The sequence below is a fragment of the Cygnus atratus genome, chromosome 4 (genome assembly GCF_013377495.2).
Source record: "Cygnus atratus isolate AKBS03 ecotype Queensland, Australia chromosome 4, CAtr_DNAZoo_HiC_assembly, whole genome shotgun sequence".
Lineage (NCBI taxonomy): Eukaryota > Metazoa > Chordata > Aves > Anseriformes > Anatidae > Cygnus > Cygnus atratus.
In genome coordinates this window covers 58516047-58530832 of record NC_066365.1, presented here as the reverse complement: position 1 = coordinate 58530832, position 14786 = coordinate 58516047, and the positions used below count along the sequence as shown (strand labels likewise).

The window sequence follows — 14786 nt, the reverse complement described above, 5'->3', positions numbered from 1 at the left end:
AAACACTAATGTCATATGTGGCATGTGTTGAGACTAACTTCAAGGTTAGAAGGAGAGAAGACATAAATCATATTTCCTGTAACCATTAACAGTTTATGAGGCATTTGGAGATCAAACTGATAAATAAATAGCAGGCCAATCAGATCATAGCATGGGGATCAAGGACAGCACATAACATATTTGTAAATAGGCTTTACATAATTTATGGAAATTAGCATAAAGTTACAGTTTTACAACTCTGTAAGTGTTGGGTTACACATCATCTGAAACAGAGAAGCCTGTTTAAATCTTAATATATGCAAAATGACATTTGTTACCTTCAGGTTAAAAAAAAAAAAGGTCCTTCCAGAACAATTAAGAAACAATTCTTGTCTTCTCACAGCAGTAATTTATGCTTGTTTCTCAAACAAACAAACACTTATTTTTCAAGTTATGGAAGTCTCATTTTTGTGTTATTGTCACTTTATTGATACTGCAATGATTTTAAAGGAGAGGCGTTAGCTGAGTAATGGATTATTAAGGTTATGCTCATACAGAGTGACAGAGATACTTAGCAAGACTCAAATCATCAGCTCATTTACATCATATTATGCCAGGAAATTTATGCTCATCAATAAGCACAAGACTGGGGCTTAAGTTTGGCTTTTGAAGAGACTTTAGAGAGCAACCAAACTATGTACCCAGAGGTTTATCAATTGGTCTGTTTTAGAGATTTAAAATTGTGTTTACCTATGCAGAGGAATTGTTCAATTTAATAGTTAACAACATCCGCCCTTTGCAGCAAGAAGGTTGCCTCTGTTTTTGTACTACTTCTTTTGGCTTGAGTGACAAGCCAAAGTTTGCATTAGGAAAAAATGTTAATGATGGAGTCAGATATCCTTGACGTATCGCTGTGTATTTACCAGAAATGCTCAAATTCCTGTTTCATGAATTCAGCTTAACAACAGGTCAGGGAATATTTTGTTTTGATTTCATTTTTAACTTCCTTGGTTACTTTTCCCTGCCTCACTGCTCAAAGTCTCTCTCTGCCAGCACTGAGCCCAAAGTTCAGAGATTTATTCAATACCTTGAAGTTCTCCTTTGTGTGTCCCTACGTTAATGGAAGTCTTCCTTTGGAAAAGCAAACATTGCTCTCATTACTCCTATAATACCCCTTCAAAAAGCCAAAAATATTTTGTGTGAAAGGATTAACTAGAATATAATATGTCTTACATGCATATAGGCAAATGTATGTAAGTTCCTCTAAGTCAATAAGAACTGCAATAAGTACTGTGTTTGTGGTAGATCTTTATTTGCAAAGGTTTACAAGAAGCTATACCATTAACAGATAGAGATGGTCATCTTATTCCGGTGAGGTCACTCATTGTGTACATCTTAAAGATGGGCACCTGAAGTCTATGGAAAGTCTGTGGGAATAGAAATGGGAAGGGAAGGGAAGGGAAGGACTGCCATTACATTTCTCTGTATGTAGTTTGTTGTGAAGGCTGAGGACCAACATCCAATTTCAACTACAAGGAGACAGGTTCAGTTCCTGTGTCATGCAGAGTATCATCTTTACTAGACTAAAATCCTCCAAAACTACCTGTAGTTTTTATAGGTGATAGCAGGATTGTATTAAAATAGTTTATGGGGAATAGGTGCAATTGGGAGAAGTTGCTATGAGAGAAGGAAAACATTTTTCTGATGTGTGGCACAGAAAAGTCTTCTAATTACAAGATCCTACAACTATGCAGCAAAACTAGTTTGTCAAATGCAATAAGAAAATTACTGTAGCGCTAACTCCTGAGAAATCCATCCTTGCACTGACTTCTTTGAAAAACTTGACCTGAGGTCCATTAGTGATTATTATGACAGAAATATTAGCTGATAAGTACAAACTATTCATGTTCAGGAACTATATTTTACAGAATGTTACTCAGATAGAGTATTTATTAGATACCAGAGAGCTTAATTTTACTGTTAATTTTACAGATTTCATTTAAAGATACATACAAAATTAGCATGTTGGATAGTTAGTTGTATGGAAAGTAAGTTTAAAGAAAACAGATTTATTCTCTTGCCTTATGGCAACATGTCAGCTTTAGTAACTCAACCAGAGCTGAGTTGTCTAAAAGCCATCTCAGGGACAAAAATTTTGAAAGGAAATACTGCCAAGGATTCTGCAACAATAAGTAACAAAGCATTGTCACTGATAAAAAAAAATTCAATTTCTAAACTGGAATTTGAGGTGTTTAATACTTGAAATGTGCAATTCCAATACAAAATTAGTACCTAATTGCCTTTTGAAAGAGTAGCATCTTTGTGGGAGATTACTTTTTTTAACAAAATCCTCATGCTAAGTCACTGTGAAATCAACCTTTTAGGCAGAAGTCATTTAGGTAGAAGATAAATAAGCATGGCTATGGTAAGCGGCAAGCTGTCCTGTGAGTGGCACGTGGAGGCCAGCGGGCTGGCCAGCCCATGGGCAGCAGAAGTGGACAGGCTGGGAATGCGAGATGAGTCTCCTCGGCAGTGTAAACACACTCGGCTGGCTGCCTGGTAATTATACTGGCTCATCCTGCTGCCGGCAACACCACGTCCAGTGTCAGCCAAGGGTTAACAAATTGTGTAGGAAGAAAACAATGGATTTAAAAAAAAAAAAAGAAAAGAAAAGAGTCTTTGAACTGTCTTTGAATAATAAAGGAGCTAACAATACCTACTTTCCTGAAGCACTTTGACATCTGTAAATTAAGGTTTACATAAGAGTGTAAATATTATTATTTATTTAAGAGCTCTCACATTTCCCTTCACTTCTTCTCTTCTTCCTCCTCCCCATTACTTGTTTGTTGGGAAGGTGCTATTTGCATATATTAATATGTGTCCAAAATGGGAGGCAACAGGAGGATGTGGAATACAAGATTGGCTGGGAGATTGAACAGGAGGGGGAAAGAGAGGGGGACGTGGGGTGGGGGTGAGACTATAAAAAGGGTAAGGAAAGGTTAGCAAGAGGGGAGTAATATTGGGTTTCTTTTGTGATTAAAATTTTCTTACCCTAAAGAACTCAGCAGTTCTTTGTTCTGGAGTTTTTCTATTTTTTTAATGCACATTTCTCAAATTTTAATTAAGTGTTCAAGACAAATGATAAAAGTTCAGAACTGCTATGATATTTTTTTAAATGTATCCGGGTTTTAGTTTTCAAAGTGGTTGATACAATTAATATTTTTAGCATTCTGACTGAAATCAAATTCAGGCTTGTGCTGGTGCTGTTTTGCACAAGCCCTATTTGTGTCTGTACCATTTTGTCTGTTGTGTTTCTCTGGAGAGGGTAGGACGTATTTAGGGTCTCCAACAAGAATAAAAACAATTGTCATTTCTGTCCTTGATGGAAAAACAGCTATCATGGAGGATGTGAACAACAAACCCCACTAGCTTGTCTCCCAAGGATGCATTTGTACCGACTAAAATATTTGAAGCATGTTGTAATGAGAATGAACTGGTTCTATAGTGAAGGGTCTGCTCAGTTATTACAAAACCAGGTCCCTCTTTCCTTTCAGACTCATCACTTTGTCTAAAATTGTTGGCCATATGAGTCCTTCATAAAAACTGTCCTGTATTGAAATACTTCTTTTCCTTTTTTATCTATGAAAGCCTTTTCTGTAATTTTTCTCTTTCTGACTCCTTCACTTTGCATTTTATTTCTCCCTCCCATTCCTGGCACTGACTCTGTTGACTGCTGCCTCTTTATGACTTTACTCATTACTCAGCTCCCGAAGTATGTTAACTACAATAACTCCATTAGTTCTTTTGCATATCATTAATGTGAGAGACAGTATTGTAATGAAGAACCTTGTGATAGGATTCAGATTCTTTATACATTCAATCAGGTGGTTTCTTACTGCTGTCAAAGCAGCCTTGTAAGTTCTTTACTATTTCTGACTACAGTAGAAACTTTGGGCAAAAACAAATGTTCATTGCAGCTATGCCCACCAGACAATTTCCTGGTAGGCATTGAATTTTTAAAGACAAATTTACACTTCCTAATGGAATACGAATGAGGTAATCAACTAAAAAAAAAAAAAAGTTTGCATTCTTTTCCTAAATCAAGACATCCTATATAATGCCAAGGACAGAGCCTGTTACAAATATTGATTGCTAGAAAATACCCAGCTGTATGTCAATGTGGAATTTAATAATCACAATGAATATCTGACTGGGCTTTTTCATTAACAAACTGCATTGTTAAAACATTTACATGTTGAATACTTTTCAGACAATAGAGAAAGCCAGAGCTTAAACTCTTGCAAGTAGCTGTGCAAGGCAAGAAGGTGCTCTTCAGCTGAGTAGGGGCAAGTCCTTACCCAAAGAGCTGTTGTGGCTGTACTTCACATTGAAATCAGCACCGATCTCTCTTTATTGGTCAGTGCTTTATGGTTTTACATATCTGCAAGAGGAAAGGCTAATTTAAACTACTGCAGCTCCCAAGTGCAGATAGCCACCTTTGTTCCAGACTCCTAAACAGGTTGAAATGGACAACGTTGTTTCCAAATGCCACAGACAATACCACTTCTCTCCAGCAAAGAGCCACAGAGTTGTTTTCTAGTTTCCCAGCATCCTGAATATCCAGTAAATGTTTAGCAGTGCATTCTTTGGAACACTGAAAATCAAATTCAACTGTAAGAGAAATACTTTCTCTGCTGATCATAGCTGAGAGGTCTCCCTCATGCCTGCTACCCTTTGGAGGTCTGTCTACTGAAAGAGCCAACTCAATTTTGTGCATGTTACGGTTAGTGGAAACACACCCCGGCTGCTCTGACACCTTTGCAGGACAGAGGGCCATTTCCGCTACCTACCTTCACTTACGTAGATTTTAGTTGTGACTTAGGTACACTTGGTTTACTGTACTAGGGCCTGGTTCTTAAATCTGAACGGGGTTGACACCTTCCAAGCAAGCCTCTCGTTTGTGTGAGAAGGCCGCGAGGGACCTTGTAGCACAGAAGCCTGTTATGCAGACGTGTTTCTCTCCTGTGTTATAGCTTCTTGCAACATATAACAGTGCCTGGACAGAGTTCAGCTCTCACGAGATTTGCACATGCCAGGAATTTTTTTCTCATTCTGTGTTTGAGACATTTTCTGTGCAACCCAGAACTGTCTCAGGTGGGTTTTAGGCTGACATATAGACTGATCCCAGGTAACTGCGGAGTAATCCAACACCTTTGTGACAGGAAATCCTAACACCTGAAATTCGCTTGCTGTTTTGTTTTATTAAATGTTCTCTGTTCAGGAATATTTTCTGATGTTAGGTCAGTTGCTTCAAAATAAACCTTCAAAGGGGGAAAAAGGAGCATTGGGTTAGTCTTCCTCAGTAGCATCTTCTCTTGAATCTGTTCCTGAAGCATGCTAAGTTAGTGCTCTGGGCTATAGCTGTCACTGCCTGGTGTCTTGGGAAGAGTTTCAGCCTCTTCTCCTCTGATCCTGAACAAGGGAAAGGCTTCTGGGATAACTAAGACCTGCCTTCATCCCTTGCGGCTGCTTATGGAGGCTGTTCCACACTGACTACGGAAAATCTGCCCCGGACTGCCAAAGACAGCCTCTAGATTGCCTGCCTCTCCCTAAGTGGCCGTGTTCTTCTTTCCAAAAGTATTTTTGGGGGAACACAATGGGTCTGATCCCTGACTAAAGCATGAGTGTGGTCAGTGCATAGGACTGTGCTTAGCAAATAGACTGAACAGCGTCGGAATAAAAATGCTGTCGGAGACGTCACCATGTGCCAGCCGAGCCCCAGCTCGGCACTTCGTCACTTCTCACCGTCAGAGCTGGGTTTCACAAACAGTGACTCAGGACTTAATAAACCACAGCTCACAGAAACACAAGGTTTTCCCAGTTAAAAGCTTCGTCTGACTTCCGACATGCAGGGCATCGTTTATAACCGGCTATTTTTAAAGGTGATGTTAAAGTACACTTCCATTAAGGAAACTGAGCCTGTGCGAATGGACCTTGGGGCTGTTTCCTATCACTTCTTTCCTCTTCAGGCTCTCTTCAGGTCTCCTTGTCTCCATCATCACCACTAGTCAGGGCCATGGGGGTGGTTGGCTTTACACCAGCAGGTCCATGGCAGGAGCTCGGTGGTTCTGCAGACGGGGCTGTGGAGGCTCCACAACCAGCACTTATTAAACATCTCTGACACTGATACAGGCAAAGACTTAGTTCTGGCTCCCAGCACCAAAGGCTGCATGTCTCTACCGGGTTGAAAGGTGCAAGAAGCAAGAGTTTTATTTTTCTCGCCGAGTTACTAAGTCACTGAGTTGCAGGGAGATATGGCTGCATACACGCAGATGAAGCAGATCTGCTGATCAAATTGCTGCTTTACAGCTTATTTTCTTGGTCGCCCGTTGAGACAGTAAAAATTCAAAAGCTGCCAAATGCAGCCCTTCAAGCTCCCCATTAAAATCACTAGTAAAACAGGTAGCAATGCCAGTGACTTCTGTGCCTAATCTATAATAGCTTACTGTATTTATTGGATAACGTGCCTCTTTATCATAGTCTTCTTCCTTGATAGCATTCTGAATGCAATTATCAAAGGTGTCCTTACATCTTTAAATCTCATTTAGAAGGAGAACCACAGCCAAAATGCTAATGAGTTCTCCTTAATTGTAAACACGGAGCACTGATAAGAAGGAAACTCCATCCTCTCTTCTCAAAGAAGTTCTTACGTGTTTCGTACTTACACCGCGTTTTATCTGATTCTCCCTTGCTGCTGTCCTTAGGCAGATTAATAGGCACCCGAACAGACAAATAACAGTACTACTTCTTCTTTGCACCCTCTTGACAGGCTTTCGAGATCGCAAAATATTGTTTGAAAATTATTATTGGAAAAAAAGATTGCTGAACGATCAGGCAGGCTGCAATTTCTCAGGCTGGAATAAACCGTCCCGTAGCACTCACATGAACACATTAGCAACTCCTACTTAAATGCTGATGGGACATTTTTTAGAATGTGATAAGTGTGAAATAGCCTGTGGTTTTATCACTCTTGGGTGCTGCCCACTCTTGCTAAAAAAAGGTTGATTGTGATCATTAAGTTGCAGGTAGGCAGTGCCTCCGGACTGTAAAATAGGAATGTTAGTGCGTAGTGATGAAAGCAAACTTTGCTCAACACCTGTCTATATATATTGCAGGTTGCAGTGGCTGCCCAGTTGATCCGTTCTCTCTGTTGCCTGGGAAGAAAGAAGTGGTAAGTAAAAACAACTAAGACCAAGGGTGTTTTTTTTTTTTTTCCTTCTTGTTCTTCTTTTTTTAAAACTTAATTAGCTCATAAATCAAAAGCTCTGCTTTCGCAGCTCAAGAAAAGGCAGCAGAGAGCTAGTGCAGGGAACTGGAGTGGCATGTGAAATGTCAGCCAGTTGTTAGCATTTTCAGCTTGTGTGCTTTCAGATGAATTTATGTTTTGAGGAAAGGATTAAAAAATCATAGTTCCAAAAATGAACTCTGCTAGTTTTTGTTTGAAAGTAACTAGTTTCTTTTTAATGGAATATGGTAAAGGTAAAAAAAACAAAACACTATTAACAGCTGTCAAAAGAACAAAACCAGAAATAAAATAACTGCCTATAACATAAGGTGTTACTGTTTTAACTCTTATTTGGATTGAAAAGCAGTGAGATTTTAAGTCACAGTGGTACTGGATACTGGAAAATGTCCGGGATACGATTAATGAAACATTGGAAGGAAATACTGTCAGTCATGTGTTAGCATAGATAGCACGTAAGGTCTGTGTGCTGCAAAAGGCAGTGCCGGGCTGTTCTCGATGGAAACATTTTCTTATGCTAATTCAGTTTGATACACCGAGGTAGAAGGAATACATTAGTCTAATGTAGTTAGCTCAACTAATGTGACAGTAGGCAGAAATCAGCTGGTTTCCCAGTAACTTTTATTAGCAGCTCTTCCATTAGATCAGTAAGTCTTTCTAATGTCATTATTCTTTCTCCTCTCCATTCTTTACTGTGTGTTTTGTGTTCGGGATGGGGTAACTTGTTGTATTTCCTTGTTGCTGGAAACATGTTTTGCTGTTTTATTCTTAAAAAAAAAAAGAAAAAGAAAAGAAAAAAAAAAAGGAATTGTTCTTTTTAAATACCTACCATGCATTTCAAGCAGTTCATTGAGGTTTCTTGGTTCTGGCTCTTAAGTGGCTGTGTCTGGTGCTTTGCTTGGTTGTGAATGCAGCAGATAATGTTTGGGATTTGTTTTCTCTCTGCACTAGCTTAGACATTAGTTTTCCTTGTTAGTTTTATCTACTTTTCAGCTTTGCCATGTGTTAGATTCACAATTGTGATAAATAAGTCTCAGGAATTCATAGGAATAAACAGTGAGTACGATGTTGTTTTTCTAGCTTTCACACACCTATTTTTTAATTTGCTGCTACATTAGTTGAAAACTTACATCCTAGCTGAGCCTGCTAACTTATTCAGAGAAAAAGCCTCAAGGAAGTGCCAGAGCAAAGGCAAGACTTGCTCCGAGCAAGGCTGGACCCTTGCTGGCATTTATTTAACTTGTTGCCTCTTTTGTTGGGGTTTTGTGGCTGCAGCGAACCAGGCTCTTGGGCAAAACTGTCCACTGATGCAAAGCAACTAAATTAATTTGTGCTGGCTAAGAGTCTTTCCCTTCCTGTCCTGACATAATTTGCCTCTGTGTCTGAAATTTTGAGGAAAAGTTTTGTATTTCTTCCAACTATGCATAAGAAGGATTGCAATGTAGCTATGCATTTACTGCTATGAAGCACGTGTGGCAAATATTCACCTTTACTAATTCATACAGCTGGATCTCGGATCAGCTGGTAAATCTCCTTTCAGAACAAGATGTAGCATGATGGTTCATGACAAGAAAGTGGCATGCATTTGTGGAAAAGCTGGGAGAGGAGAGAGGGGAGAGGGAAAAGCCTGGCAGAAACCCAAACTTGACTTGGAGCTGCTTAAGCAACCTGGGGAAACCTTTTTGCCCAGAAATTTTACTTCACCGTGGTTTCGCTGGGTCTGTTCCCATCGAGGTTAGATGTATTTAAGGCTTACAGCTTGTAGTTCTTACTGCAGGCACAAGCTGCCCTCTCGGTGAATGGTCACGGCTGGAGGGCTACAAACAATACCGTCCAGGCACGTGCAAATGGAACTTTATATTCTCCAGGGTAAGACCAGCAAAATAAACAGATTTACTACTGCTGTTGATTTAAGACCGAAAAGCACTGACAGCCAGCTCTACAGCAGCGGAAGCGTTGTTACAGCTGGGTGAGTCACTGGGGAAGGTAATACGGGGTGGCTGTGTGACACCTAGTGTCGCTCGTGTCCTTCCCCAGGGACTTCAACTCTGAGATGCAGCAGTGAGAGAGGAAATATGGCTTCAACTTCATACCCCTCGTATCTTATGCCAGCACTTGAGTTCCATTCATTCACGTTGGTCTCCCCCTGAGGCGTGGAAGGTTTCCGTTTCGCCTGGAGTCAGAAAGGACGTCACAGGCAGTTAGCATTTTCCGAAGGAAAGACTATACTGGCTGTGCCGCGGCGCGAGAGGGTTTGCCACAGGGCTCGCTGGAGCAGGCTGGATTACAGCTTGCACGGGCGTTAGTTTTCAGGCCTCTGCAATATGCATAGCGTACCGTGACCTGCCACCTTCGGGGGGGAGCGGGCTCCCGTTTCAGCACAGCCCTGAGCAGGATGCTCAGGATGCAGGCACCAGGCCAGGCTTCCCACCAGCTAACACAGCAGCAGAATGTGTTGCAGAGGCACCGGGGCTGGCAGAGGGACCGGCAGCACCCCTCGCTTTGGGCACCTCGTCCAGCAGTTGTGGCTGCTTCGACCTGGACTGGCGGGTCCAAGGGAACGTGGCTCCTTCTGGCAGGCTGTGCAGCCGCTGGCCCGTCCTCTCTCTGCTCCCTGACATGTTCCCTTGCAGCTGTCGTCAGTGCTCAGGAGGAAACCACTATTAGTGCTTTCGTAGTCGTGTATATCTTGCGTAAAATGCTGCTGGTCTTTCACGCCATGACTGACGTCAGCCTCTCCAAGGGCGCAGCTAACCCGAGGGGCTGGGGAGGGATGCGGGCAGCTCTGTCACCCTGCTCCTCCGCAGCATCTGGGTTTTCTTCTGCACGTTTCTCTCAAGGTATTTAATGTCTGTATTCAGGGCAAGAAAGAGCTCTCTGAAGGGAAAGCTCTATCCTCGTAGTGCAGCGATTAATTAACAGTAAGTAGCTGTGGACAGGATGCCGACAACTGGAGTATCGGGTGGCTGTAAATTATCTTCTCAGATGCTTCGTCTAACAAGATCTGGGATCTGGAGAAAGCTGACAGTTTTGGTAGCACTTCAAGGACCTACGTGGTTCTGATTTCACCCGTCCCTGATAGCGATCGGACAGAATTGGCTGTTCAAGGAATACCACTGCAAACCCAACTGCACAAGGCAAATACTGTTAGGATGTTTGGTATTCAGGTCTACCTTGCCAAATGAGAGGTTGGCTAGGACTCATATGAATAATTTTATAAACATACTTATAAAAAAACTTCCGCCACAGAGGTGCTCAATTCTCATTCTAGGGTATTTAATCACATAAAGCAAAAACAATAATGACGTACCTGTGGGATCCCGAGCACCTCGGGAACATGAGTGATGCTTATTAAGATGCCTTGCTGAATTCTTGAACAGGGAGAGTTTATTTAGCAGAACTAGAGGCTGGTTTTCTGTTGAAGTTTTCAAGCTCCAGTTTCTGTAGTGAATGCAGCAGTTCAGTTTCCATACTGTGACCATGCAGGCTGAATCCTTCATTTCCATACTGAGCTGAGCAGAAGAGCTGTAAAAGTACTGATGGCATCTCTCGGGCTGGTGCTGTTCAGTATATCCTGTGCTTCTCCATGGCAGGAATATGTCATCAATGCAACTTTGCACCTGAATTTCCAATGCATTTTCACGACTTCTGTTTCACTTAAGGAGCATTTGTGCTGAGCAGATTTTTTTTTCAGAGCTCTTTAAATGCTGAACATGTATAAATGAAACTTGTTTAACAAGACTGAGGTGTTCTGGCATGGGTGGGGCTTGGAGGTTGTTCTGGCATGGATGAAAATATGAGAATTTGCTTCAAGCAGATGGAAAGCCTTGTTGAAACAAGCAAGAGTGATTTTCATCTATCTCTTCTGAGATCTTTGTGTGTCTTAGGACCTGCACTGGATCTCATGCCACTGATAATAACTGTGTGAAAGTATATTTTTTGCCAAAGAGATTGTAGAATGACTTTTCCTGCTAATCAGGAAGGGGAGAAATCCCTAATCTGGGAAGTACCAGAAAACAATGATTATCAGGGATTATCTCTGTGCCATTTCCTTCCCAGCCAAAGCTGAACTCAGGAGTAGGATGTGTGGCTGTTGACATGGGCAGGGACAAAACTTCAGCTACATAAATGATTATCATTAAACAAACGATTAATTATACTCCCTGAGAGTGGCTGCTAAACGTGGTTGAGCCTTGTTTACCCGCTCCGACACTGACCCTCGGAGGCTGGGTGCAGGTGCCTTGTTTATGAGGAGCATTGCAGGCAAATTTGTTCATCCTTGTTTGAGCTGTGTGGGTGTGAGATGTGGTGGCCACCAGGCAGGCCACAGCCTTGCCTGTGGCATGGTCTGACACGTGTGGTGGAGAGGGTGGAAGAGACAGACCCCGAGGTAAGGCTTTTCTGGGTAGCGTTCACCTCTCCCGTCCCTTCCACTGAGTTTTGGGTCACGTAGGCTGAGGTAACCAACCACCTTACAAGCCTGGGAGGGAAGAATTATAATCATTGTATTGTTAGAGCCCCCACAGTCACCTTGCCCCTCTTTTATCTCTCCCCCTGGTTCCTAATACTGGTGAAGTAAGTAGCTTGGGTCTTCCAGGTTTTGGTTCAAGAAGCATCTGCCTCTTCTACTTGGGCCTGGGCTTGGTCTTCCACATGTACTTTTAGTTATTCCAGCGGGAATTGGCCATGTAATTTCTTATTTTTTTTTTTTGAATTATTATTGGATAATATTAAAATACATGCTAAATGCCTGACCTCAAAAGGGGTCAGGAAGGAAAAAGTTCATGCAGACAGTCTGTGTGAGATGGGAGAGCCTGCAGCTGCTGCTACTAGCTCCGCTTCACTTCTAGTGTCAGCGGCAGGAGTTCCAAATACAGACCCGCAAATGGCCTCTGTCATTTAATAATGCTCTCGCCTGGTCCTTCAGCAAGAGTCATTCTGGACCTTCTGAAGCTTGGGTCTTCTTTTGACTTGTCCAGAGTCACATAGTCCTCCATCCTTCCATGGGAATGAACCAGTAGAAGCAACAAGAAGGTTGTTTTTAGCATACATGCCCCAAACTAGGCAATGCATCGAGGAAGAATGAATTATCAGTTTGGTAAAGGTAGTCAGTTAAAACCAGAAGATGGAAAAAAATAAATCACTCTGACTTTTTGCTGAAAGGAGATAAAATGAATTAAAGAAATGCTTTAGGTTAGGAAAGCTGAGAAACCTTTGCTTTCATGACAGTTAAAAGTGAACAAAAATATAGACATGATTGACTTTTTTATTAATTTCATAAATTGCAACAAATCAACTGTGTGATTTCGAAAGTAAATGAGATATCAATTTCACAAATAAAAGAATAGCTCATAAAAATTAGTAAAAAGCTGCGGTCAAAGACAAATTACTTCTTTTCCATTTCTTTTTCTCTTAAAATTAATCATATTCTCGCACACCTTGTTGTAAATTGAGTATGTTGAGTTCACATACATTTTAATCAGCATTACTTTATCAGTCACAGATCATGGCTCCTTGGCCTGAGGTGGACAAGCCTGAAACCAATAACTACATCGGGGATTCTTCCAAACAAAACCAGAACATGCCGGGAAAAGAAGGAGAAAATCACAAAGGTAACGTGTGCTCTCACCTCTGAGTTAGAGATATGTAAGTTTGACGCTCCATGGAGAAGTGGGAAAGTAATTAAACTTTTTTTTTTTTCTAATGTTCTATTTCATCAGGCAACGTGACTTCACTTGGAAATAAAGTGGAAATTCAACCTGCATTTTCCACAATAGCCTTGATAGATGAGACAACACCAGAAGAAGACCCATGGGCTCTGCCAGAACTGCAGGACACTGGGGTCAAGTGGTCAGGTAGACGTTTCTCAGTAAATAAGCTACCTGCATTTATTTTTTTTCCATTACTATTGCTGTCTTTGTCTCAGTTATTTTTCTGAAATGGTATTTGCTGCAGAACAGAATTTAGGATTTGAGCAGTTTTCAGATGTAGGCTTTACACTTTGTGTCACCTTCCACAGTGGTGAAATTGGGATATTGTATTTAGGCAGCTTAGAAGGAATTGGAGAACATGTTGCTTACCCTCCTTAAAACACAAGGGGATATATGGAAAACAACCCAAAAGCCGTCTGATCTTATTTTCAGGCTCCTATTTATCCTTCTTTACTCAGTAGGATGAATGTGTAAAACCAAGGATCAGTCTTGGTCTTCATAAGGCATTTATCATATACCAAAGGCTTTTTTATTTATTTATTTTTTCCTGGTAAAACTAGCTAAATGAACAACCCATTTCTGCAGTTAAAATTTGGATTAACCATAACACTCTTTTAATTATACACTGGGGTCATAACACCATACTTAACTCTGTAGTCTCTGCTTGCACATGAAACTGTTCTGGAGAAAACACTAGATAACATAAATAAGTTTTTTTTTTAATGTATAATGTATTTGTTTTGCAGAACTGGATGGAAAAGGAAAAATCATTCGTGTACTCTACGGGATAGGAAAGTTTATCATCTTGCTTGGATTACTCTACTTATTCGTGTGCTCTCTGGATGTACTGAGCTCTGCTTTTCAACTGGTAGGAGGTAGGTATGAAAATGCATCTAAAATATCAGGAATAATGAATACAAATGAGGCATTAAATGTCATCCGAGTGAACAAAATGCAAGTTTCACTCTTCAAGAGCATAATGCATAGATTTATGTGTAGAGATACAGGTTCAGAAGTAAGTATCTCTGCTTGAAAACTGACTGTCCTCTGCAATAAAAAAGGGCCTTTGTTTCTCAGATTACAAAGAGCTGTTGATGTAGGGATTATTGGCCCCAGTTTCTTAGGAGGTTCCTGTTACTTTAGTGATAGTTTACACAAATGCACCTGAGCATAAATCTGTCCCATGTGAAAGTCATTTCAACAAGGAGAAGTATCAAAACTATGCTCTTGATCAAAGCATTCAGCACTGAAATGTCTCCCAATCCTTCAAAGATGAAAACTATTAAAATATATTTTCACATTCACCTCTCTCCAAGGGTTGAATTCTGCTGATGGATTCAGAAGTGGTTATCAAAGATGTATGTGATCTGTAGAATTATCTGGATTTTCAGCAACACGGAAAGCTACCGGAGCAGAATTACTCAAAATTATTAAAATAGCTTTCCTTGAAGCAGTAGCCAAAAGCCATCAGGGCAGAAATAGCATTTAAATCTATGTATATGTGTTTTTTTTCTTTACGGTCTTTCTTCTGATGATGGTTTTATATGCAGAGTTCTTTGAAGAGTTCACTGTAGCTTGTTTAGTCACTGAAATGAGAAAATATAACATATTGCCTGATAACTGATAAACTGAGAGTTCAGAACTTGAATTTGGATCCCTGGGCTACATCACCTTGTACATTTTTTGGCTGGCAAGCATGGCTACCTATGCATCTTATTAAATGGTTGAATGATCTTTAATTAAATGCTCTGCTAATTCCTATTGACTTCACCTTGTACTTCCCTCACTCTGAG

At 40.8% G+C, this 14786-nt stretch overlaps 1 protein-coding gene across 1 annotated transcript in view; it reads left to right on the top strand.

The window, feature by feature from the left end:
- Positions 1 to 14786, top strand: part of SLC34A2 (solute carrier family 34 member 2) — a 54177-nt gene that overhangs the window by 26643 nt on the left and 12748 nt on the right. Inside the window, exons 6-9 of the mRNA XM_050710322.1 lie at positions 7155 to 7210; positions 12786 to 12894; positions 13003 to 13137; positions 13740 to 13868. Coding sequence (XP_050566279.1) covers positions 12789 to 12894; positions 13003 to 13137; positions 13740 to 13868 — 370 coding nt within the window. The 5' untranslated portion in view covers positions 7155 to 7210; positions 12786 to 12788. The remainder of the gene's footprint in view (positions 1 to 7154; positions 7211 to 12785; positions 12895 to 13002; positions 13138 to 13739; positions 13869 to 14786) is intronic.